Here is a 26,108-nt window from a genome sequence, read left to right on the forward strand (position 1 = left end):
CCGGTAGATATTAATAGGTGCTTGACAAATGCCAAATACTACCTAAAGCAGACCCAGTAGCCAACACTTGGGGATGTTGCTTTGCTCGCTATGATTTCACTTCCTCTTTCTGGGGGGTCTCAGTGGCCAGGTTTTCGCTGTATGCCCAATGCTCACCTGAGCTGATTGGTCCAGTGGGAGACACCTGACCCACATTGGGCCAATCAGATGATTCTCCTGGGAATTTGAAACTTAAGCCCACAAAACAAGCTCTAGGAGTAATCGTAATGGCAATGGTAATAGTGTCTGTCCTGCACCTGGGATGTGCCAAGCAGGGTGTGGAGTGTTTTACATGTAGGATAATCCAGACTTGACAAGGACTGCACCAGGTGCGTACTATCGAGCTCATGTTTCAGAAGTGGAGATGGGGCTCGGATGCTGAGTAACTCTCCCGAAGCTTCAAGGGGTGAGTGGCAGCACCAGGAGACTCACATGGTGCAGAGACCGTGTGGATGCTCTCTGAGGCCCAGGTCCCTGCCCAGCTTCTGAGGTCAGGCAGACCACCCAGTTACAGCACGAGCACTGTGGGAGTGAGACGCAGCTCTGTAAGATGGCCGCAGCGACGGAGGGAGGGTTGGCCTGGGGCAGCGGAGGAGCCGTGGGAAGGGGGAAGGGCAGAGAACCTCCACATCCTCAGCCCCAGCAGGGCACTGGCCAAGGCCGGCCCCACTGGCTCACTTCACATCAGGCCAGACAGTGCTGCTGGTGAGGACTGGGAGATCTGACTAACCTCCCCTTCCCTCCTCCAGTGAATTAGTGGCCAACTTGCCAAAGCAAAGGTGTGGGCAGCTTATTTTGCAGACACAGGGCAGGGGTGGGTGTAGAAGTTGGCATCCTCCTCTTTATCTGGTCCCCAGAAGAGTGGGTACCCAAGAGGCTGAGGGGGTGGAGGCAGCTGAGATGTGCTGGGGGCCCTTTCAGAGTGGAGAAGGGAGTTGGGTGCCTCACCGGCTGAAGAGGCCCTAACTCTGGCTCGGGGAACAGGGTTCTGAGTGGAAACTGCCATTCTGGGCAGGCTGGGGAGTGGTCTGGGGCAGGTAGGCCTCTGACCAGCTAAGAAGTCAAATCAATCAGCGGCAGAAAGTTTCTATCAGATTCCAAGCCTCAGCAGGTGCAGGGCTGTTCGGCTTTATTTTAAAAAAACAAACCAACATCTTTTATTAGCACTAACACAGTGGTAGCCCCCTGCTGTCACCTGAAAATCCAACCTCACACAGCACTCACACATGTCATACTCAGTGGCTCATGGTTACTGGTGTCACACCCTGGGCAGCACACTAGCCCAGGGTAGCCAAACACAAATACACTCTCACTGGACGAATCTCCCTTAAAAAAAAAAAAAAAATCAAACAATCGTCAGGTCAGAGAATCATTCACTCCTCGCGGTGAAGAGGGTACAAAGCTTGGTAGCGGAGGCTGCTCCTTCTGGCCCCTCGCAGTGGGGTAGAGTTTCCCCAGCATGGTGACTAGGACTCCTCGGGACGGTGCGACTGTGGCCAGGATGCTGCCAGGGGCCTCCTTCATTGCTGAGAGATGGAAGGTATCCATCCCAACGCCCCCTGATGGGGGCGAAGCACCAGGAACCAGCCTGTCATCGGCGTCCCCGAGGCCCCCGCAGATCGAGACGCAAATAGCTCAAGACCCACGCGGCTCCCAGTCTGCTGAGAGGGTGGCTTGCTCCTGTTTCTTCTTCTTCTTCTTCTTTTTTTTTTTTCCTTTTCTCAGGGAAGAAAATTCAGAGGAAGAGCTGGCAGTTCTGGAAACTTTTCTGGCTCCTCAAACAACTGTGGCAAAAATGGAGTAGAGAAGACCCTCTCCAGGCACTTTCCTCTGACTCACAGGGGAGGGGAAGGTGGGACCCTTCCTCTGGATTGAGTGGCCTCGTCCAGCTGGTACAGGCCTGGGTGAGGAGACCTCCTGCTGACACAGAGGAGCTGGAGCTCCCCACTGGTGCCTAACCCGGCCCACGGCTCCTGTGACAAAGAGAAGGGCATCTCCCCATTCCTGCCTCTTCAGACAGCTTGTGCTGCCTCGGAGGCCCAGGTTACCTCCTGCTCCAGGCCTGGAGCTCTCTGGGCAGGTCCTTGAGACTGAGTCCTTCCATCGGGAGGCAACTGCCACTGCTAGATGTGCAGGGGCATCTGAGGAGGGGAGGGCGTCGCACGGGGGTGGGACAAGAGGATAATCTGAGATGGAAACTCAGTTGGGGGGATGCTTACTGAGGAGCATTTCCTTTGTCTGAGGACCCCCTTGAGGGTTCACCCCTGTGGTCTGTTCTGGCCCAGCACAATCAGGTATGTCGGGTGGTCTGGGCCACACCAAGCCACAGAAGACAAGGACAAAGGGCTGTTTGTGTCCAGCAGCTTCACCTCCCTGGCAGGCCCGACTGTAGCCTCATCTGGTGGATGCCTCCCTAGACAGACACGGTTTCCTAAGGAGGGAGGCCGGAAGAGGGAGTCTAGAGCCCAGATGGAGAGGGGCTAACAGGAGGTGCCAAGTGTGCATCCATTCCTCAGAGGGGAAGAGGGAACCGGCAGAGGACGGGTCCCCTGGGCAGCTCAGCAGGGCAGGCTCCAGCGGAGAGGGCCGGAGAGGGCCGTGTGGGAGGCCGGGGGCTCAGCCTGTTTCCTTGGTAACTGGCCTTTTCCAATCCTGAGCCTGGTGAGGCTCCTCCGGTGGTGGGAGCCTACAGATCTGCAGGGAGGCGGCCTGCCAGCCGTGGGTGGGGCGTGACTGGGAGGCCGGCCAGCTCGCCCGCCTCAGGTGGCAGAGGGACAGGTGGTGCCTGGGAGGCAGAGGCTGGGTTCACGCAGGAGCACTGCTCGCATCCAACTCAACTCGAGGTGGGGGGGGGGGGGGTTTCCTTTAACATTCATCTTTATTCCGGTTTGCAGCAATCACAGAACCTCCTCTTTGGTGTCAGAATCGCAGCTCTGAGGAGCTCCGTGGTTTCTCACACTTCCTGTCTCTCTGAGCAGTGCTAACCCGCTTCACCATAGAGAACAGCCTATTTATGGAGATTTCTGAGTAGGTTTCCATTCCGAGGGAGGGCTAGGCTTGCCTGGAGCTGCTTCAGAGGGCGGTATGGAGAAGGCCAGCTGTGAGGAGTGGCAGGAGCAGCAGCAGCAACTGGGACAGGCTGGGGACCAGGGCCGCTGAGGGATCGAACACAGGCAGTTAAGGCCTCAGAACACCTAGAGCCGCATTATCGGGCAGTGGGCACACCAGCACAGGACTTGACCGAGCGCACTTGTGTGCACTCGACTCGGCCAGGCTCCCTCTTTCTGCCCTGGTACAGTTCTTCTTTCCCCCGGTTTCTTTACATATTCATTCCTTCCAAAATTATACTTCATGTATATTTATGTGGTTGCTTCAATCCTCTCTGGACCATTACTGGCAGCATTTATATTCTTTATCTAGGTCTGTCTGGGTTACACAGCCAGTGTCTCTGCTCTGTCTGCAGTCTTCCTGTTCAGACCACACTCCCCGCTGCCCCCACACCCCACCTTGATCGTCTGTAACCACCCGGAAAGGCCCTCAGTTCACTCAGGATATGGGGTGAAAGGCTGGGAGGGATGACGGGGAATGTGGCGGGACACCTGCTCTTCCCGTGAGGTGTGAACCTACCTGCGCCCGAGCACCGCTGAGACAGCATCCCTTCTAGAGCCGCCACGTAGTCAGGGCCCAGCCAGTCTCGGTACGTGGTTTTCTCCCCCACAGGCACCGCCCGGATCGTGGCATCCTTGAAAAGCAGGTCTTGGCCATGATAGTTGGAGGAGTCGAACATTTTGAACCCATTCTTATTGTGGTCATCTCCAAACAGGTCCTGGAAGCACCACAGGTAGATGTGCTTTTCATCTGGCCTCCCCAGTGGTCACTCAGGCTTTACATATGGTGACCCAAAGAGCAAGGGATTTCAGGGCACCAAGACTGATGTGAAATCACAGGCCTGCCAACCTAGCAAGCTGGAGTACTGATATGATGATAGCTTCCACAGTAAGCAGGGTCAAAGTGGCCATCAATCTTTCGGGGGACTCACGGATAATGGAGGATCTGATGAAAGGCCAGCCTTCTCCCCGGGAAAATGTGCACTGACACAGGGTTCTTCCCCACATCGCTTCCGCGGGGAGAAGGGGACACAGGAGAGAAGGGGGGAGATGGGGAGGTGGGGGAGGGGGTGGAGTGGGTGGGAACCAAAGGCCCTGTTGTCAGTCTGTGTTCATTCCAGATGTATATTGAAAGTTGAGCCAATGGGATTTGCAGATGGACTGGATGTAGACCGTGAGAGAAAGACAGGAGTTGAAGAAGACTCCTGAGGAAATGTGAGGTCTGGAGTGGCCATTCGCAGCAGGGGGGAAGCCTGAGGGAAGCAGGCAGTCCAGCTGCTGGCTTGTTCAGGCTGAGAAGCTTGTTAGAAATGCTAGTCGAAATGTCAGGTAGGCAGCTGTTAAAGATGGAAGGGTGGGATGAAAGCAGGGCTGAAGACATAAATTTGGGAGCTGTCAGTACACAGATGGCTGCTGACGTGGGATGAGGCGATGTCAACAGGGGTGGAGGTGGAGAAGAGGGCTTAGGATAGAGCCCTGGGGCAGTCCAGTCATTACAAGCCAGGGAAATGAGGAGGAACTGCTATAGAGCCTGGGAGGAGAGCCAGGCAGGTGTGCACCTGGAAGCCAAGGGGCAAAGCACTTCCAGCAGGTGGGAGCTGTGGCCAATGTGGCTAAAGGGTCAGGGAGATGTGGGCTGAGAAACAGCCACTGGACTTAGCACCATGGCTCACTTTGATCTAGCTCAGGGCAGGTTCACGGCCCTGTGGGGGCCTGTCTAGAATGGTCTCCATTCTTAAGAGAGACCAGAGAGGGGGCGCCTGGGTGGCTCAGTTGGTTGAGTGTCCAACTTCAGCCCAGGTCATGATCTCATGGTTCGTGCGTTTGAGTCCCATGTCAGGCTCTGTGCTGACAGCTCAGAGCCTGGAGTCTGCTTCGGATTCTGTGTCCCCCTCTCTCTCTGCCCCTTCCCTACTCACACTCTGTCTCTCTCTGTCAAAAATAAATAAACACTGGGGAAAAAAAAAAAGAGAGAGAGACCAGAGAGGAACTGTTGACTTGAGTAGAGATGACTCTTTGAAGGAGTTTTGCTCTAGGAGGGTGGGATTATGGCTACAATGGCTGTGAAACCAAGAGGGGGCTTATTTGTTTTTTCAAGATGGTAGAAACAGCAGCAGGTTTATATGTGGGTGAGAACGATCTGGCTGAGAAGGAAACATTAATAATGCAAGACACAGAAAGGATAGTTGGAGGAATGGTTTGACTAAGTGAGCATGTCAGAACTTTCTCCAGGCTTCCTCAGTTCCTCCTGAGGTCTGCTCCAGGTAGACTGAAGCACCCGGGGCCCTGGCTCACTTGGTTGCCCACCCCCCAGTGATGTAGCCCCTGCCCTGGCTCACCTGGGCCTTGTCCAGCAGTCCATACACGGTGAAGATGTTGGTGTCCCGCCGGACCATGACAGCATGGGATGGTATCTGTGCCAGATTGCAGGCCGCGAACTGGGACACCTCGGCCCGGGCCCCATTGGGACACAGCAGCTCATAGTCCTCTGACCTTAGCTCAGCAGCCCAGGGCTCAGAATTGTGGCCTGAGAGGATGGAGCATTGGGAGAGAGGAAGAGAGAGGCTGCTTTCCTTCTGGATTCACAAATCCTTGACTGGGGAGAGGTGGCCATATGTAGCCAGCTTCTCAACCCTCTCCATTCTCCAACTTATCTCCTCTCCTACCAGGACTGGAGAACCTGGTTGAGCTAATAACATTGGTAGGAGCCGGGGTGCCTGGGTGGCTCAGTCGGCTGAGCGTCCAACTTCGGCTCAGGTCATGATCTCGCAGTTTGCATGTGCGAGCCCCATATCGGGCTTGCTGTTATCGGCACAGAGCCCACTTTAGATCCTCTGTCCCCCTCTCTCTGCCTCTGCCCCACTTGTGCTCTCTCTCTCTTTCCAAACATAAATAAAAACATTAAAAAAAATAACATTGGTAGGAGCTACCACTGGTAGAGAATAGGGAGAACCTATAATGTGACAGGTATTTCACAAGCACTGCTCTCTCCTCATGGCAGTAACACAAAGTGAGTATGACCACTCCTATTGCATATGAAATGACAAAATGGAGACTCTTAATCACTCCTAGGCCAAGAGCCCCACCTGTGTGTTACAGGTCTTGGGCCTGAGGTGGGGTGGGCTCCTGAAGGTGGTGGTGGACCTCTTGCCCTAATGGCTGAAGTTCTCAAACCAGAAAAGGTATAACATCATGTGTTGATCTGGAAGAGGCAGTTTCAAAGTTAGGTCTAGGGTGGGGCCCAGGGATCGGTATTTTAAACCAGCAACCCAGTGTTTCTGAAGCAGGGGGTTGTTGGCCCAAGGGCTTCCTGAGAAACGCTGCCCTCGGGAATCATACTATTTTTGTGTCTTCATGTATTATTCACTTAGTACCCACCCTCTTCCAGAAGAAACTCCAGGTGGGCCCACAAGTAGAGATAAAAATAAAGGAGAATGAGTGCCCCTGGGAGGTGGGTGCCTCGATGCAGGTGACTCTTGAAAGGGTCCCCCCAGGACCGGCCCCTCCCCTCCCCTTATCCTGAGACCACAGAGGGCCTGGGGCTGGGGCCAGGCCAGGCTCACTGGCTCCTGCAGGAGCACAAATCTCCCTCCTCCTGGGGGGATGATCCCAAGTGTTCTTCAGGGTAGGAGCTTTGCAGGGGCGAGGGGTTGTGGCAATGGGGCCTGAAGCCCTCCCAGCTTTGGTAATACTTCTTAGGCAGGGTGGCATCTGATTTTTGAAATCCTAACTGATGTTCTTCTCTTGCAGGTCTTGCTTCTTCTTCACCAATCTCCTCCTCCCCTTCGGGCCACATTGCACCTTTCTGCACTGAGTTTTGGGGACGAGTTTCTGAGAGAAGACTGAGCCCCCAGCACTTGGGGTTTCAAAGCCTGGGTGCAGGCAGGGTATAGAGAAAGAACAAACAGTAGGTGTTGGGGGGGAAACAGCCTCCAGCCTTCAAAATGGAACAGGAGCAGGGAGGGAAGAGAGGCACGCCAAAGTCCCCTGCCCCTCAATAGGACCCAGGCATGGGTTTGGGGGCATAGAGTTTCTGGGCCCTTTTTCCCAGTCAGAGCCCAGGAAGGTGACTCCAGAGAAAAAGCCACCCATGTGATGTGAATGGGTTTGTGCATTGCCTTGTATGGCTTAGGAGATGCGAGGTGATTTCCCTGCACGGGACACTGACCTTCTCCGGACCAAAGACCAGATGCTGATGTGAACTGACGACCCTGTGGAGAGAGGCCCCTGTCCCCCTGCACCTGCCCACTCCCGCCCCCCACCATACCTAGACACAATATAAATGCCCAAGAAGGGGTCTCTCCAAATGGACTGAGGTTGAGTTTCTACCATTTTGGTGGAATGGAGACTTGGATTCTAGACCGGTAAAAACTGTCATGTGTCCTGCCCAACTGGACATGTGCCCTGAGGTCTATTCTTCCTGAGAGGCCCTTGGAGCCCCTGGGATCCCCAAGGGGCAGAGCCTTCTAGACTCAGTCTTTCCCAGCTGCTGCTCTACCCCAATCCTGGCAATACCCAGTGCCTGCATCATGTTGGAGATGGGGAACAACCCCCCAAGAATCTGGTCCCGCTCTGGCCCCAGCCCCCCTCACGTACCATTTGTGTTGTCAAAGACAGTCGTGTGCTTGACGAAGGCGACATCCCCCGCGTTCTCAGCCAAGCACCTGCCACACAAGAGGCCAAGGCAGGTGTTGGCAGGAGGGACCCAGCATCTGTGCTGGCCCCTGGCCCGCCCACCAGGCCACTGCTTACCTGAAGGCGCCGCTATAGCCATAGTACCTCTCCTGGCTGTTGCCCACACACTTGTTTCGGCCCTGCTCGTCCCCCACACAGAGCGCACATAGCGAGGATGGGTAGTTCTTGGGGTTGTTCACGGGCACGCAGCTGGCACCGAAGAACTCGCTCACGGCTGGAGCAGAGGGGGAGGGCTGTGTCAAGGGGCCAGCAGGGGAAAGGGCAGTGGGGGCTCAGGGGCAGATGAGAGGGCCACTCCCCTACAAGTCTGCCCACTCTGCTTGGCCCAACAGCTCAAGGCCACCCGTCTGCTGCACTGCCCACCTGGCTCAGATGAGCATGTCTCCTGTGAGAATCACAGGGATGAGGGGAGTACAGAAGTTGTCCAGATACAGGAATCCCATGGACAGCCTCTGGTTGGTAGTCACCCAGTCTTCTCTTGGACTCCCTCAGGGATGGTGAACTCACTACCTCATAAGCTATTCTCTTCCAGTCAGGGCAAGTGCCCAGCTGTGTGGGAGTGGGAGCAGCCAACCCTAACACTCTCTGTGTGCTTGTGGAGATGGTTAGAAAAAAAAATGTGGTTTTTTTCTGAGGTGCCAGACGGGACAGAGGTGCAGTCAGCCCAGGATCTTGCCAGCTTCCTACTGCCTTCCTTTCACCATGGATGTATGTGATTTAACAGGTGGGGAGGGCCCTGTGTATGGCATAAGGTGGCTGCTTGGTAAATGTGACTTCTTCAGCACTTGTACAGAAGCCTGGCCACTTTCCAGCGAGGTCCCCCAGATGCCTCGCTGCTGGGATATGGGGACAGACCCATGATTGGATGGTGATACCGCCAGGCTCAGAGCTCATGCATACCCCCTGCTCCTCATGCCCACTGGAGCTAGTTCCACTCTGGGTAAGCGGGACGGGGCAGTGTGGTACCCTCCACCCAACAACGGCTCCAAGCGTAGGCAAGAATATTCCCAACCTTGGGGCGCCTGGGTGGCTCAGTCGGTTAAGCGTCCGACTTCGGCTCAGGTCATGATCTCACAGTTCGTGGGTTCGAGCCCCGCATCGGGCTCTGTGCTGACGGCTCGGAGCCTGGAGCCTGCTTCTGATTCTGCGTCTCCCTCTCTGTCTGCCCCTCCCCTGCTCATGCTGTCTCTCTCTGTCTCTCAAAAATAAATAAATGTAAAAAAACTAAAAAGAAAAAAGAAAACAGAAGGATAATCCCAACCTTCCCAAGAGAAAGGGGCACATCAAGGAGGAAGAGGAAATCTCTCTGGGCTGCTCTGTGGGATCCTGCGGGGGGTGGGCTCCCTGACCTTCAGACCCGGCAACCGACCCAGTAGACCCCAAAACAGAGTTTGCATGTCTACGTCCCTGCAGAAGGTGGTACCTGTGAGGACATCGCAGTCCTTGGGCCGGATGAAGCCCCTCTGCACCAGGACGCCCACGGGGATGTCCCAGCCCGCGGGGCTGTGGAACCCTGAGTGGCAGGAGCGCTTGCCCCGGAGCTCATCCAGGGTGAAGGCGTAGGAGCTGTTCCGCCTCACCACAGCCACCACGAAGTAGGAGTTGCTGCTGTCCTCCGCTGTGGGGAGGGGACACCAGTGAGGACCCCATTGGTGCTTTCCGGCCTCAGCCAGCCATGAGCCAACGCAAATCCCCTCCTGCCCTCAACCCGTTCCCTCAGGCGGCTCCTGCCCCAGAGCCATGGTCCTGCCCCAAGTGCCTCTCTCTGCATGGTCCAGGCCCTGTCTGCATGGGTTCAGGAGTGCACATCCAGCAGTGGGACCCCTGCTTGTCCCCCTCCAAGGCTGGGAAGCAGCCCTTGGCTCCACTTTTCAGAGTTCTGTGTCCCTCAACCCATTCCCCAACATTCCTTACCCAAAGAGATTTTCCTTCCCTTACACTCAGGTGGTATTTTTCTCACCTCTTGGGAGAAAGGTGGAGGCACAGCTGAGGACTGCAGAAACATTTTTCCTAGGCCCAAAGATTTTTCACGTCCAAGTGAAATGACCTGAGGTCACCACTTAAGGGGACAGAGCACCAAGGCCCCAGCCTGGGCCACTGGGAAGGTGTGCATGAGCTGACAGGAAGGACAGTCCCCAGGGCCACCTTCTATGAGCCACATGGTCAGGCTGGAAGGGCAGAGGAGGCTCTCTCATCGAGGAGTCAGCAAATACTCAGCCTGCTTTTGTATGGCCTGGCTTACAAGCATAAAAACAGTTTTTAGGGGTGCCTGGGTGGCTCAGTCGGTTGAGCTTCTGATTTCTGCTCAGGTCATGATCTCACAGTTCATGAGTTTGGACCCTGTGTCGGGCTCTGTGCTGATAGCTCAGAGCCTGGAGTCTGCTTCAGATTCTGTGTCTCCCTCTCTCTCTGCCCCTCCCCTGCTCATGCTCTGTCTTTTTGTCTCTCTCTCTCTCTAATATGAATAGACATTAAAAAATGTTTTAAAAAACGGTTTTAATATTTTTAAAAGGTTGTAAAAAAAAAAAAAAAAAAGGAATATGCAGAGTCTGTATATGGCCTGTAAAGCCTAAAGGGTTTCTGACCTTTTATAGAAGGTCTGCCCGCACCTGCCAGGCTTTTAATGACTAGATGGGAAACCCGAGATCTGGGGTTTGCCTGTGACTGACAGCAACCAGCCCTGGGAAAGGGACACTGAGGGGGAGCTTTTGAAAAGGGCTGAGGTGGGTTATATATATATGAAAATATCAGCTGCTTTTAGCAGAGGCCAGGGGACCCAGCAACCACACTCACGGGCATAGCGCTCCCCAACTGCTGGAATCAGGCCATATTCCTTTCCCGCCATGTAGATGTCCTCGCCTTTCAGGGTCACAGCATCAATTTTCCCAGCCTGAAATGGGACAGAACGGGTGACCGGGCAGAGAAGGTGTCGGGATTTGACAGAGGTGCTGGGGACTTTGGCCTCTCGCTCTCTTCCCTGAGGAACCCTATCCTACCCCACCCTAGTGAGATGTGTGGGCAAAAGGGGTGCTTGGAGGACCAGAGGCATGAAACCAGCACTCCCATCCATGGGCGTCTGCTTTGTTCTTTGAATAAATGTTTACTGACACATCTGTTGCCAGGCCCTGTTTTGAGCAGAACTTTGGCTATCACTGCCCTTGTGCTTGGGGTGGGGTCTCCCCAGGGACTGCCAGGCCCAGGGCTAGCATCCAGCACAAATGCAATGTGTATCTGTCGAATGTGTATGCGAATGTATGAAAGAGCCAGGCTCAAAGACAGCAGTCTCATGGCTAAAAAGCTCAGCCTCAGGAGGCAGCAGGAGGAGCCCAGGGCCCTCTTTTCTCGACCCTCCTGACGCGCTCCAGGTCTCCCACTCTCCACCCAATCTTGTGAATTCTGAAGCCTCTGCGCAGGTGACCCCTCGGACACTGAAAAGGGATTAGCCAATAATCAAGGCATAGTAGTGTGACGAACCCCAAAGAGAAGGAATGGGGCCAGGGGAGAGAGGGGACATCTGCACCCCAGGAAGGTACCTTGCACTGTTCAGGCCCAGAGGCATGATGGCGGAATAACAGGCAGTGGCACTGGTATTTGGGCCTGGAGGGTGTGTCTCTGGGGGCCCTCTCCTCCCTCACCCAGACCTCCTACCTACAGCCCAGGGTCCGTTCCAGCTGGCACCCCTTCCCAGAGTCACCGTGGCCTGGAAGCAGATGGGTATCAGAGCTACACTGGACACCATCCCTGAGAGCCTCAGAACCAAGTATCTCTGAGCCTTTTGCTGGGGTTCTGAGGAACCTCCAAGTCTGCTACTCTCCCTGTAGGGCACTGGGCAGCCCCTGGGCCCTGTCTGAGTTCAGACAGAGAGAAGGCTCCTGCCTATAGGGAGCTGAAACCTCTCTCCTACATCTGTCCCTGCTCTGCAGCCCGTGGCCCCAGCCGCCCCCCACAGGACAGCCTGCCCAGCCTTAGGAAATGGACGGCCCTCTACCTCCAGTCTCCCCTTCCTCCATTCCACTGAGGCCCACCCTTCCTCGGCGTTACCTGCGGTCATGCTGGGGCCGGCCTCCTGTGGGCCCCTGGGGAGAGGGGCTCCCCCACCATGAGCTGGGTGACTTTGGGCAAGTTGCTTCCTCAGCCTCTCCCGGCCCCAGTTCCCGCACTTGACAGTGATCATACCCACCCCATAGCGGTGCTGTGAGGATTAAGTGAAGCAGCCCGCGTGAAATCTCAGCACAGCGTGCGGCACCCGGGACTCGCATGCTCGTGTGACTGCTATCTATCACGATCCTGACCTCCTGTTATTCCTGTCCATGCTTCTCTTCTTGGCCTTTAAGTCAATGTGGTTGCCTGGCTGGGGCAGTGTGGACACTCCGGAGGCGCTGTGGTCCGGCCTGCATTTGGGGACTGCCCTGATAAGGGCTCCTGACCATAGGCTCTACCTACTTGCTCTTAAAAAAGAGGAGGGAGGAGCCCAGGACTCCAAGGGCTGGTGGGCCACCTGTGGCCACAGTAGCATCCTTGGTTGCAGGGTCCTAAGGCTACCTCCCGGTCCTGGCCTCCATCTCCAGGCAGAGAAGCAAAGCAGGACAGAGCTGCGTGGGCCTCCACAGGGCCAGTGCTTTTGGCTGCAGCATATCAGCAGATGCCAAATCAGTGCAATGAACCATGACAAGCTTAGAAAAAAAGGCTGGGATAGACCATCACAGAAGACATCAGTACTTCACTGTACTTAGTAAGGGTCAGTACCATTTGTTTCATCTCTCTCTATAGAAGGCCACAGGTCAACCAGTGCCTGGCTGGGCCAGTCTTGGGCTCCTTCTGCTCCCAGACCACCCACTCAGTGAGGAGGGATTCCTGGGTTCCCTGAAAGGAAATACCACCCTCCCCCCAACCTGTCCCCTGGGGTGGGATGGCTGGTCCCTGCCAGGCCTTCCTCCTACCTTTCCTCTGTCACAGGAGGTGTTCTCCTCCCCAGCCTACCCTGTTTCCTTCAGACCAGGGCACTGGGGGAGGACTGGTAAGGACCATCCCAGGCACCGCCACCGCCTGCCCCTCTGGGCGCGGCCCCTACCTGGATCCATTCCATGCAGTGCTGGGGAGAATCGGCCGACACACACTGGATCTCCGGCTTGAGCTTCTGCCGGCTGAAGGCCACAGCCATGTCTCCACACTTTTGGATCTCTGGAGCGGACAGCACACACCAGCGTAGGTAGCGGGGCAGCCCTGTGTGTGTGAGTGTGTGTGAGCTTGTGGTCACCACCGCACACACCTGCTTCAGGGGCTGGCCCTGAGCATGATGGCCTGTGGGGCAGGGGCCATGGGGGCCAGTACCTCAGTACGAAGAGCTTGGAGCCAGACCCAAGGGAGAGTCTGGTCCTCTCCCTCATTAGCTGTAAGAAGTAAGTTATTTAAACATCTGATCCTGTTTCCTCTTACAGAAAGGGGGTAACTGTGTGCCTCTTTCATGGGACTGTGAGGAGGCTTGAGGCAGATCATGGCTGCCATGTGTCTAAGTGAGTGGCATACCATTTCCCTGGCTGTAGGGGGCAGGAAGCAGGAAGCCCATTTGTAGACTACTGCAATAGTCCAGCCAACAGACAATGGCTGAACCAGGGCCTTGGCTATGGGGTGGGGAGGAGGAAGAGAGAGGCATTGTGGAGAGAGAATGATGGGACTTGATGACTTCTGTGGGGAGGGGCAAGGAGACCCTTCCCAAGACAGACCCTGATGGCCTGGATCTCACCCCTTGGAGTGGATGGGGCATCCAGGGTATAGCAGGCCATGCAACTCTGGAGAAGCTTCCTCCCCAAACCTCCAGAGGCAGGGAGGTGGAAGCAAATGGTTCTCATGGAGGCCAAGGGGCACAGCTCCTGGGGTGAGTGTCCTCTCCCAGCTGCCTCTCCAGAAAGCATTGCCATGCCTGTGGTCCGGCTGGGCTAGAGCCAGTGGGGCAAGAGACCGGTGGACTTACGGTTGGGGTCACAGAGGAGACCCTTCATGGCTTGCAAGTACTCGCGGCCCAGCCAGGCCTCATAGCTCTGTGTGGCGATGGGCACCAGCTCAGAGGTGGCATCTTTGAAGAGCAGGTCCTTCTGGCCATAGGCCTCAGAGCTGAACATCTGGAATCTGCTGCCCTCATGGCTGAATAGACGCTGTGTGTCAAGGGATGAGAGTGGGGGTTGGTGAGGTGATGCCAGCAGGGGGGGGGGGCACATCCCTCCCAGATATGCCACCAGCTCCTTATTCCCACGCCCTCTGGCCAGGTGCCCACTCTGGGGACCAGGTGAGGCACTGCCTCCTTCCTTCCTCTGTGCTCCCCCAGTGCACTCTGCCTTGTCACACTCAGCTGACTGAACACAGGACTTATGGCCCAGGTGTGGATGGGACTAAGGACAAGTGATGGGACAAAACTAGCTAAAGCTGGGTGCCCCACAGTCAGAAATGTGCTGTTCTTGTAAACAGTGGTCTCAGCAAAACATTATTCAGCACATTTAATTAATGGGGTACTTCGACCTTCATTGGCTTTGCCATTTTATTTGCTCATATATTCTGGTTTTGGTCTTAAGAGCCACAAATGTGAGCAGCTTTCTCTGAGGGGTGCCTGAGCCCAGGCCTCCTCGCTTCCTGAGTCCTGGGTCTCCCCTCTCTGGTCTGCCCTTCTGGCTGCCAGCTCACATAGTCGGTCCCTCCTTCACACCAAGGTTGGACACTACAGAGACCTCCTCGGCTGTGGTCTCGCCCCGGGCAGGGGTGGGGGTCCCTGAGGCTTGCCCCTCTTGGTCTGGCTGGCCCAGCCCCATGATGGCTCTCACTGGAGTGAGCTCCTACCCTGGCGAGAGACCAGAAGGTTCAGTACCATCTGGGAAGCTGTGTCGAAGCAGGGTAGGGGGGTGCCCTGAACTCACCTGGCCTTCATTGAGCAGCTGGAACACGAGGCCCCCGTCTGTGTCAGGCCGGACCATCACCGCGTGAGCAGGCACCCGAGCCAGGTGGCATCGCCTCCACTCGGTGACATCAGCACGGCTGCCATCCAGACATAGCAGCTGGAAGTCTTGCGACAGCAGTGCCTGGCCCCAGGAGGGAAGAGTTTTCCCTGGGAAGATAGGAAGCCTGTGGTGAGGCAACTTCTGTCCTGGGAGGGGTTTGGGAAAGGCCTCAGGAAGGCCCAGGAGAGGGAGCTGAGGAGAGGCTAGGGTGTAAAGAGCCGCAGACTCATGGTGAACAGAAACTCTTCTGGGAGGTGGGACCCAGAACTCAGAATGAAGAGGAGCTTGGCGGCCACACTCCACAAGACCAGGTGTATTACATTTTCTATAGACTTTCCCCAGTTTCTATTAAAAACACGGATTTGAGGTCTCTGACAGTAATGCAGCACATACAAACAGGATGATTCATTAATGATAAAAAGAATAAGAGAAAAAGGGGAGCTCAGAAGGGGAGAGAGAAATGAAGCAGGAGTTCACTGCTTGGCTCTAAACTTGGCTCTGAGCAGAGAGCAGGGGAGAGGACCATGGTGGGAACACAGCCAGACAGAATCTACCCAGAACCGTGGCCCAGAGAGAAAAGGGTAACTCTCCAAAGCTTTGCCCATATATTCATCCAATATTCATCCATTAATGTCTAAGGATGTTTCCTCCAAGTCCTTTGTTCTATTTTCTAACCATTTCTAACATGGCTAAGGACATACTTGATAGGCAATTTTGCACCCTACTTTTCTTTTTTCCATTTGTCATTTTAAAGCATTTTCCCACACTATTGGAAAATTTCCGTAAAACTCATTTATGATAGAAAACCAGATTTATTTGAAAGAGTGAATATTGACACCAGATTAAGAATATTAAGAAGAATAATTTTAAGATTGTAACTCAACAGATGGCATTACATAACAATATGTTTATGACTTTTCAATTTTAAAATGAGGAGGATAAGCCTCTGCTAGGAAATAGGAGGGGGAAAAATCATTTGTGGGATCATGAAAACTCTGTTCCCTCCAAAGCTATTTCAAAACCAAACCCCAAAACCGAGAGCAATAGTTTGGAAAACTCCATAAAGGTCATTTTTAATGACTGCATGATCATTTATAGCACTCTCAACAATTACTCTGTGCCATTCTCGCCTCCCTCCCCAGCTCTTCTCTATTTTTAATCTGCTGCAAAGCCTTTGTATAGAGCTCTGGGGGCATATCTGGCCTTCCGGTGAGACAAACGTACCACTTTGGTATTTCGATCTGCCACTGTTTTTCATTGGCTAGGGACCATTAGAGCCACCGTTGCTTCAGACATTTATGTCAATTTCCTTTTTTGTTCTTACCAATCTTTTGCATGAAGATAGTCTTTAAAAAATTACTTAGACTTCCTTAGATTACCACCACAATACTAAAAGTGCCAATTTTAACCCAATACAGCCCTATTCTTTCTCCACCTTCCAATTTTTTTTTTTTTTTTTTTTTTTTTTTTTTTTTTTTTTGCTTGATCTTAAGGCCCAAGTCCCAGCTGTCCATTTTCATAGGATCATCTTGCTCTGGAGATAATCCTATGTGCTTCCTCCTTTTTCAAATCATTTTTTTCCCCTTTCTAAAATCTGGTTCTTATTGTTTGCCTTCTTGAATGTCAGACCACATGATGGACCTTCTGCTTTTAAAGGCAAAGGTTATGATTAAAAAAAAGATTGTGATAAAAAAAAGACAGTGATCAGACATTGTTGAGTAGGTAAAACTATAGAGACAGAAATGATTGGTGGATGCCAGAAGGGGGCATCAAGAAACTTTTGGGGTGAGAGGTCTGTCACAATCACTCTCTTGATTGTATTGGTGGTTATACAACTGTGTTTTTGGCAAAGTTTGCCAAACCATACTTCAAAAAGAGAGTGTTTGCTGCATGTAAATTACACCTCAAATTAAAGAAATAAAAATACCGACAGAAATCTAAATTAGAGGACATTCTAGAAAATAACTGGCCTGACTCTTCAAACATGTCACTGCCACAAAAACAAAGATTGAGAAATTCCTTGAAGTTAAAGGAAACGAAAGAGATCTGACAACCAAATACCACATGTGATCACACATTAGGTCTGCGGCCTGAAAAAAATGGCTACAAAGAACAGAATTGGGAAAACTAGTGAATCTGGGATATGGGCTGTAGATTAGATAATAGTATTGTGTCAATGTTATGTTTCCCGAATTTGATGACTGTTACTGTGGCTAGGTCCACATCTCCTTGTTTTTAGGGATACACACTGAAGTATTAAAGGGCCTGAGGCAGGCAAACATACTCTCAAATGATTCAGAAAGAACATACACAAGTATAGAAAGAATGATGAATCCAATGTGGCAAATGGTAAAAGCCGGAATCTGGGTAAAAATAAATGGAAGTTCTATGACTGACTCTTAGAAATTTTCTATAGCTCAACGATTGCAAAAAAAAATTTTTTTAAATGACAATGATATAATGGATCAACACATAACACTAACCCAACTTAATATGACCTTGTTCAGGGATAAGGGATGGCTTCTTCAGATAATGGGAGAAGGAATGGTAGATGAGGGCTAATGCAGAGATTTGCAAATGTTCTGCAGTCAGAATCCAGTCTGAAAGTGGGAGCCAATGCCAGACACAAATCAGAGCAGGGCAGCCTCTTGCCCCACAGAGCAGTTTGAACTATACTCATGAGACTCATCTCTTCCTTTTAGGGAGAGTTACAGGGCCTGAGACCCTGCTCCTGGACGCCGGCCCTCCCTACTCACCATCAGTGTTCGCCAGCACTGTGCTGTGCTTCACAAAGGCCACATCCCCTGCCCCGTCCGCCAGGCACCTGCAGAGGAGAAACCAGTGAGCCTGGGTGGAGCTCATCTGCCTTCTGGAGGTCTGTTCTGGACCGTAGGGGTTGGTGATGGTGGGCACAGGTTTCACGGTCAGGAAGTCCCAGGATCTAGCTCCCTGGTTTGTTTCCTGTGTGGCTTTGCCAAGTTGTGGAGCCCTCCTAGCCTCTATCACCTCTAAAGTGGGGATAAGAAAGTAGCTCTCCATAGGGAGAGATCCTTTACAATCAGCATAGACACTGTACAGCCCAGCTCGGAGCCTGAGTGGAGCAGGTACTCATAGGGCAGCTGCTGTTATCAACAGCTTCAATGCTCAGGGTGTTTTGAAGATGACTCTGCCCTGAGGCAGGGGATTAGGTAAGACCTTCTCATGCCACACCAAAAACCCCTGAGTGGAAGGGACCAGGACTTTTATGTATCCTTTATACGTCACTGCCCAGTGAGGGAGGCAGGCCAGGCCCTACTGGGCAAAGGGCTGCCTGGGTCCCCACAGCCAGCAGAGAAGCAGGGTCCGGGCTGGGGGAATACCAGGAGAGCGGGGCGGGCCAAAAGCTCTGGCTTGGAGGACTGAGGACTGTTTTTCTCTCTGTGCCCCAAATTGCATTTCCCCAGATCCCACCCTGGGGCGTGGGGCACCAGCAGGCTCCCTGCTTCCTGGTGGAAACACTGAGGCCGAGGCAGTTAGAGGGGTTCAGGAGGCTTCCACTGCCGGCCCTGCTGAGCATGTTTCCTCAGCTGTGGACAGACGCAGCTATGCCACATGCTGTTGGAGACTCTCTTTGGGCTCCAAGGAGAGCGCATCCAAAGTACCAGCCCTAATCGGGTGCGGAGCTGAGGCCAGTTCCGACTGTCAGGACTTCCAGGGTTCCCGCCACACTTTCCCACTCCTATCACCCTCCCTGTGAGTCTGAGACACCAGAATGGCGACACAAAAGTGGCAAAAGGCTGTTTTTGTCGTTTTCTACTCTCTAAGCCCTCATCTCTCTAAATACACCAAACATGTTGATTTTGTGAGCAAATCCAGTCCGGCATATTCCAGGTTGATGTTTTTAAACTAACCAGGCACATGAACTATATAAAGGGTGCTTTGAAGAGATGCAGCCAACACTGCCCCACCCTTGGGACCTCTCAGTGCAGCTATTTACCACCCGCTCTGTGGCCTCAAGGCCTCATCCCTGACTCAGCGCCCCCCACCCTTGCCCTCTCCTCTCACCTGAAGGCTCCGCTGTAGTCGTAGTATCTCTCCAGGGAGCTCTTGTCACACACCCCCTCCCCAGCAGTGTTGCCCCTGCACAGGCGACAGAGGGACTCCGAGTAGCTGGTCTCTCCCGCCCCGGGGACGCAGCTGCCCCCAAAATAGTCGCTGACAGCTGTGGGAAGGAGGCAGAGGGAGGTCAGTCAGCCACACGGGGTCAGACCCCTGGGCCAGTGCCCCAGGGAGGGCTCACTCTCCTCAGGCTGCAGTTAGGGTGGGCTGGGCTCCTCAGGGACTCGCTGGACCCTCCAAGCTTCTGTCCGAGCAAAACTGGGGAGCTGGACTGGGTCAGTGACTCCCAAACTGGGGCCACAAAAGCAGCAAGGAGTGTTGGGAGTGAATTTCGCTATTTTAAAAACAGTTCTGGGGGATAAAACATTTATCTCCACTTGCCCGCAAAGGACAACTGTCAAATAACTACTGTCCTCACTGTGGGTTTCACTTCAAATCAGTTACGTGTCATCAATGAAAGTGGGGAAAGAAAGAAGTTATTACGTAATGACTACAATTAATTTCATAGACAACGCTTTCGAAAACACAGGAAGGGGCAGGGAAACGGTGAAGTGGTCAGGATTGGCATGGTTTTGGGGCCGCCACCAGCACTGAGGCCCAGTGTCCACCCTTTCGGCAAATATTTATCCTGTGCTAAGGTCACCTTAGTGCCACATAGGGTGAGCAGGAGGCTGGCTCATCACCCAGCTAGACCACACTCTTCCAGGGTGGGCTCCCTTTCCTGGTCTGCTTTTTGCCTCCTCCCAGAGGAACAGAAATTTAATAAATGTGCCAACTGAAAGACAGGCCACCCATATCTGGCCACCATCCGAGGGGACAGGGCTTCCAAGCTCTTGCAGGTTGTGCTGGTTTACACAGTGGTTGGGTTGTACGGGGGCAGTGAATGCATGTGTATGCGTGCATGTGTGTGTACGGGTTTGTGCATATGTGGGTGTAGCCCATGCGCGTGTGCACGTGTGCGTGTCTGTGTGTGCATGTGTATGCGTATACGATAGCAAGGTGCCCCCGAGAGGTATAGGAGTTGAGCTCATGTAGCAACAGCTCTGTGCAGTGAGGATATACCCTGTGCTGCGTCCTGTGCAAAGTCGTTGTGTGAATTATCTCAGCTCTTCCAACATCACAGGCTTGTAGTGCTAATTTTCCTGTGTTACAGATGAGGAAACTGATGTTCAATGAGGGAGACTATGCTGAGCCAGGGTTTAAATGTACATCTATCTGACAGCAAAGTCTGGGCTTTATTTATTTATTTATTTATTTTTTTTATTTATTTTATTTTTTATTTATTTTTGGGACAGAGAGAGACAGAGCATGAACGGGGGAGGGGCAGAGAGAGAGGGAGACACAGAATCGGAAACAGGCTCCAGGCTCCGAGCCATCAGCCCAGAGCCCGACACGGGGCTCGAACTCACGGACCGCGAGATCGTGACCTGGCTGAAGTCGGACGCTTAACCGACTGCGCCACCCAAAGTCTGGGCTTTAAAAGACCATTATGCTCAACCACTGGTTGAGTGTCTGACTTCGGCTCAAGTCATGATCTCGCGGTTCATGAGAGTTCGAGCTCCGTGTCGGGCTCTGTGCTGACAGCTCAGAGCCTGGAGTCTGCTTCAGATTCTGTGTCTTCCTCTCTCTCTCTCTCTCTGCCCCTCCCCTGATCATGCTCTCTCTCTCTCTCTCTCTCTCTCTCTCAGAAATAAACATTAAAAAAAAAAAAAGACGATTATGCTCTCCCACCTGCCCCCACTGACAGGGACTGGTCACCCGTGGAACAAACCAGGAGGTAGCACACTCATGGATAAACTCTACTGGGGGTGCTGTGATCCCAGGAGGGCAGTTTAAGAATGTGGTTGTCATGTGTCAGGGGCCACTTCACTGTACTATGCCTGCCGTGGAGAGACTGGTGGCCAGGAAAAGAAACCCCAAGCAGGAGAAGCACAACTTCTACCTGAGTGCTCTCAGTCAGGCACTCAGCGCTTCAGCTCACTCCCTTGGCATGTTTTATTCTCAACAACCCCTCTCAGATCACTCTCACCTCCCTTCCATGGGAGACATTCTGTTTGCAGGACAGCCCTATTCTTACTAGAAATGAATCGACTGCGCTCACCCACTTGTGAACTTTCTGGGTATAAGCCAGCAGATTGTCTGGGCCCCGAAAAAGTAGTTCCTCGTGTGTAATGCCGAGGACACGTCTCTGGAAGTAGGAACCTACACAGGTCTACCAGGTGAGAGCTGCTCCCTGAGCATCACTGCCTCCCAAACACGGGTGGGACCTTGTGCTCAGGGGTGTCCTAGGGTACCGTGATGAGTGAGCCAGAGTCAAGTGCCCTGGAGGGCCAATCAACCAGAACTTAAACGGTAGCAACAGCAGGCTGGCCAGCACTAAAGAGAGGGCCAGCACCAAGTAGGTGTCCGGAAGGCCCTGGAGGAGGTGCGATGGGGCTGCTCCTTAGTTAAAGGAAGCTGCGGACGAAGGTGAGCCTGAGGGCGGTCACCTGTGAGGGGAAGGCAGCGCAGCGGCCAGTGGGGAGACGCAGCGCTCCTGCAGGAGAAGCCTGCCTGGCCCAAAGCCCTTACCTTTGAGCAGGTCGCAGCCCATCACGGAGAGGCGGCCACTTTCCACCAGGTAGCCCACAGGCACGTTCCAGCCCACCGTCCTGTTGATGCCCGTGTGACAGGACTTCATGCCTTTCAGGGTGTTGATGGTCACATTGGAGCTCCTCTTGACCACAGCTACGGCGTAATAGGAGGTACCAACCTCTAGAAGGAGAGACAGGAGAGGAGCGAGGGTGGCAGGGAAGAAGCCACCAGAGAGGCTGGAACCCTGCCTGGGAAGGCTGTGAGAGATGGGTGTGTGTGTGTGTGTGCGCGCACCACGTATCCTGAGTTAGACACAGATCTGATGCAAGGTGCAGGGACTGGGGCAGAGGCTTTCACATCTCCAAGCCCTTACCATGTGTCAAGTGCACACCATGAGTCAAGGCTGACTCGTTTCATTTGTGTGACAGGACAGGGGTTACTCTCCCCATTTTGCGGTCAAGGAAGGAAGGTTGTTCAAGGCCACAGAGGACCATAGGAAGGGGCGGGACTGGGATTTGATCTTGGTCGGCTGAGCTCTGCAGGTCCTAGGCAATACCTCTGGCCAGCCCCTATCCCCACTTTGTGCTGTTTCTGACACAGGGTCACTGAAGTGCTCGGGCGCTGGGCATTATGAAGACTCCTTCACCCAGTCAGTTGTGCCTAACACTATAGCAGACGTGGGGCAGCCCCTCGGTAAGGGCTTGTGGGTGCAAGTTCCAGGCAGGCTGGGCTCCCCACAGGGAAGAACAGACTTAAACTGGCCCTCTATGTCTGTGGTGCCCCCGCTCTAAGGGGGGTGGCAAGAGAGACTTAGGGGAGTCTCTGTGGGTTGGTCTGGCCTGGACACCAGGACTGTTCTGGGGACAGGGCTACTGACCAGCTCGAGGGCCAAACCCACTGCAGAGTGACATCCTCTGTCCTTTGGCCCGCCCCTCTTCCCACTCAGCCCTCTGACCTTGATCATATACTTCGCCCACCACGGGCTTCAGGCCATGCTCCTTCCCGGCTTCATAAATGGCTCCTCCATCCAGGGTGATGGCATCAGCCTTCTGGGCCTGCTGGGAACATGTGGGTCAGCCCAGCCCAGGCACCCTGGCCCATTCGACTGCCTAGGGCCCCTTGAAAAGCCATGGAGGTCTACACTCGTCCTCTTTGTCTGGCCCAGGAACCCTGTCCTGGCTCAGCCTTGCAGCCACCAGGGTATAGCGGGCTCACGCTTTACCAGGTCCTAGGTGACAGCTCTCCTAGGCCAAGGGTTTGCCTTTTCTAATTATGTATTTAAAAAATATTAATTTTCAGGGCGCCTGGGTGGCTCAGTGGGTTAAGCGTCTGACTCTTGATCTCTGCTCGGGTCATAATCTCATGGTTTGCGTGTTTAAGCCCCGCACTGGGCTCTGCGCTGATGGTGCGGAGCCTTCTTGGGGTTCTGTCTCTCCTTCTCTCTGCCCCTCCCCTGCTTGTGTGCTCTCACTCTCTTTCTCTCTCCCTCTGTCAAAATAAATAGATGAACTTAAAAAAATCAGATAGTACAAAATGGTATGTAGTGGAAAGTGAGCCTCCCTCATTTTCCTGCCTCTCAGACCTCCGCCTCCACTGTTAACCTCAGATTTTCTAAGATGCAGACTGAATCCCACAAATTCCCGCTTCATTTTTTCCCTTTTTTATTTCAAAACACAAATGGCAGTATACCTATCAGTGTCATGGGGTCCATGATAAAACTGTAGTTCAGTATAATCGCTTTCCTCCCAGTGGAGCCTGACCGAAGCCCCCGGCCCATGTGGTACTATATGATTGGATTAGCTTTGGGGAGAAATCAAGGGCTGAGCTGAAATGAAATCCCAGGTTCCCTTGTGCCTGTCCAGAAAGCTTCCCTCCAGGCACTGTCCTTCCACTGAAGTCCTGCCTCTGAGTGTCAGTGCCAGCTGAGCAGATCCGCCCCTCAGCACTTCTTTCCCACCCCCATTCACCCACCTAGGACTGCTGGCCTTCATTCCTCCTTCCTGAGAAAGTGCACAAGCCCCATTCGGGAAAGCTTCATGACGGCCTAACTACCATGGGCCACCGAGGGGGCTGCTGTCTGGGCGCGCCTTGGTGGGGGTGGGTAGTGTCCCTACTCTAGCAGGGGCCTTGTGGAAGGAAAACTCTGCCTCTTAGATATCTTTCCCTACTGGCGCCCACCGAGCAGGGGCCCTCTCTGTGGCCTCCCAGTGGCTGGCCTGGGCCCTGGCAGGAAACAAGCCGGCCCTTGTTGCCTGGGAAACTCAGGAGATCCTAATGCCCGCTGGCAGGGAGGAAATCGGCACCTTTCTCTGTGAATGACGCTGTTGTGTACTCCCTCGTGAGTCAGAGCCCTCCCGTCTGGCAGGGTGTGGTAGTGGAGTGAGGGGGCAGGACTCACCGTGATGAGCTGGATGCAGTGGTCGGCTGAGGTGCCCTGGACACACAGGAGGGATGGCCGGATACCGGCTTCCTGGAAGGCTTTGCTCATGTCGCTGCATTTCTGTTGCTCTGGGTCTGAGGTGGTGCACCACCGCACCTCCATGCCGCCGAGCGCTGGGGGCAGGGGACAGTGAGGTCCAGCTCCCCTGGCATCCCGAGCCCAAGCAGGCTGGCTCCAGCAGCTGTGTGTAACCCCACGAGCCTGTGTAGCCCGTGCTCTACTGCGGCCCTGCCCTCCCCCGGGGAGGGACCGAGGCAAAAAGTGTCACAGACTGCACGCATATTCCTGCACTTGGGGCAGCTGAGAGCCTGGCACTTTACAGAGGCCAGGGAATGTCTCCGGGGGTAGTGCTGGGCTACCCCCGAACCTGCTTAGCCTGGTGGCTGGAAAGAGCACTGGCTGGGGAGTCGCGGCTGGCTCCGTGACTGGGCAAGTTCCTGCTTAGTCTTGGGGCCTCTGTGTCCTCCAACAAGAGGGTGATGGACCAGGTTCTCTCATTCAGGATCCCTGCGCCCTCCTCAGGAGCCGGGAATTGAGACTGGGAAGTGGTTACGGCTGCCCCTGAGGAGACTTGCATCCTCTCGGAGCATCTGTGATTACATCCATTGCAAACCCACCCTCAGGGTCACAGTGCCAGGCCTCTGCCAAGGGGAAGCTGAGGAACCAGCAGGTGGAGTTCACATTTCCGCTCCTGGAGAAGGAGCTAGTGACTTCAGGCAACTTGTTTTCCCCTCTCTGAGCTTGCTCTGTCATTGGAGAGTGCAGATGAGAAAAGCCACCTTCTACGCTGTAAGTAAACCTATGTAGAGAGCCAGGACACATAGCTCTTCCGTGGACTTTTGCTTAGACCCCTCCTCCTGGTGGGGAGCCTCCTGGGTCCCGAGGTCTGACTGGGTCAGGGTCCCAGAAACCATCCAGCCTGGGGGCCCCAGCAGAAGTGGGGCCAGATGTCCTTGCAGTCGATGCCTTGGAAGACCTGAGTTCCTCCACCACTCACCCTGTCCAGCTTTGGATCCAGTTCCCCACCCCCAGGAACCAGGTCATTCTCTCCTGGCAGCCTGTCCTTCCCATCCCCACTCCAAGGGTCAAGACTGCAGGGTCCTCCACAGCCTTCCTTTTGCAACCCAGCTCCTAGCGGCATCCTGGAATGTGAAACTGCGTCCCCCCTCTCCAGAGCCCCAGGGCTGCACCTTGGTAGTCCCGACAACCGTAGAGTTGGGACCCTGGTAGCGGGTCCAGATTTTGTATTGGTGAGGTCACAGGGTGAACCCATCCTGTGTCCGCCCGTCCCTGCCAGCAGCTCCCCGATGCCCAGACTCACGCCTCACTGCCCTGGGCCCTGACTTCCTTGGGAGAGGGCGGTGCAGACGCGAGGAGACCCGGCAGCGCCCCCTCCTCCTCGCTGCACCTCGCAGGGCGCCCTAGGGTGCTCGTAGCTTCTGGGCACACATGCTCCCAGCTCGGGTCGTATCTCACGTGTCACCACCGGTCCCTTAGAATCTCCTCCCGCTTCCCTCCCGGGCTCGGGAGAGGCAGAGTCGCTCCGGCCCCCAAACCCTCTTCGGGCTTCCACGCCTACCAAGAGCGTTCACCCTCCCAGCTGTCCCCCCGACCCTCCAAGACGCTCCCCTCCACGCCTCTGGCCGCCCCTCTCCTGGGCAGGTCAGCAGGCCCGCTTTTCCAAGGCCCAGCTGAATGCCGTTTCCCCCAAGAAGCCCTCCGGACGTCCCAGTCGGCCGGGGTCAGTGTTAGTACCCACCCCCCAACCCCCGGCGTCTTCAGCTGCACTTGGCGCCTTTCTACGCCTCCCCTCTTTCCCGGGAGATAAGGACTCAGAGCACACTTCCTAGCTGCGTGGGACCCTGGTCCGGGGCTGGAGAACTGCAGGACCCCCGCCCCAGCTCCTACTTCCGCTCCTGCTCCTGCTCCCGAGACCGGGCCGTCGGGCCTCACCTGTGCGCAGAGCGAGGAGGATCCACAGAGCGACGCTCGGGCCCCGCATGGCGCGGTCTAGAGCTAGCTGGGGCCGGGCTGGGTGTCGGTGCGTCTAACTCTGGGTCCGAGTAGGTCAGCAGTTGCTGGAACTTTTCGCCTCCTTCCTCCCTGGCACTGGCCTGCAGCTACTTAAATGCGGCCAGGGTGTTTCTCGGCGGTGTCCACGCCCCTAGG

At 54.5% G+C, this 26,108-nt stretch overlaps 1 protein-coding gene across 2 annotated transcripts; it reads right to left on the reverse strand.

Moving 5' to 3' along the window:
* Nucleotides 1-1,127: 1,127 nt before the first annotated feature.
* Nucleotides 1,128-26,064, reverse strand: MELTF (melanotransferrin). 2 transcript variants are annotated; one of them, XM_042903174.1, is made up of 16 exons: nt 25,893-26,064; nt 23,898-24,052; nt 22,455-22,554; nt 21,497-21,679; nt 18,872-19,028; nt 17,584-17,651; nt 14,747-14,934; nt 13,813-13,993; nt 12,913-13,064; nt 10,635-10,731; nt 9,265-9,459; nt 7,899-8,055; nt 7,743-7,810; nt 5,486-5,673; nt 3,667-3,865; nt 1,128-3,194 (listed from the first exon to the last, which is right to left on the reverse strand). In XM_042903174.1, the coding sequence occupies exons 1-16, from the start codon at nt 25,939-25,941 to the stop codon at nt 3,112-3,114; spliced, it is 2,220 nt and encodes a 739-aa protein (XP_042759108.1). In that variant the 5' UTR covers nt 25,942-26,064; the 3' UTR covers nt 1,128-3,111. The 2 variants fall into 2 exon arrangements, with proteins under 2 accessions (XP_042759108.1, XP_042759107.1); XM_042903173.1 differs by having other exon boundaries at nt 22,455-22,557.
* Between the last annotated feature and the right edge of the window lie 44 nt (nt 26,065-26,108).

Source organism: Panthera leo, chromosome C2 (genome assembly GCF_018350215.1).
Source record: "Panthera leo isolate Ple1 chromosome C2, P.leo_Ple1_pat1.1, whole genome shotgun sequence".
Classification (NCBI taxonomy): Eukaryota; Metazoa; Chordata; class Mammalia; order Carnivora; family Felidae; genus Panthera; species Panthera leo.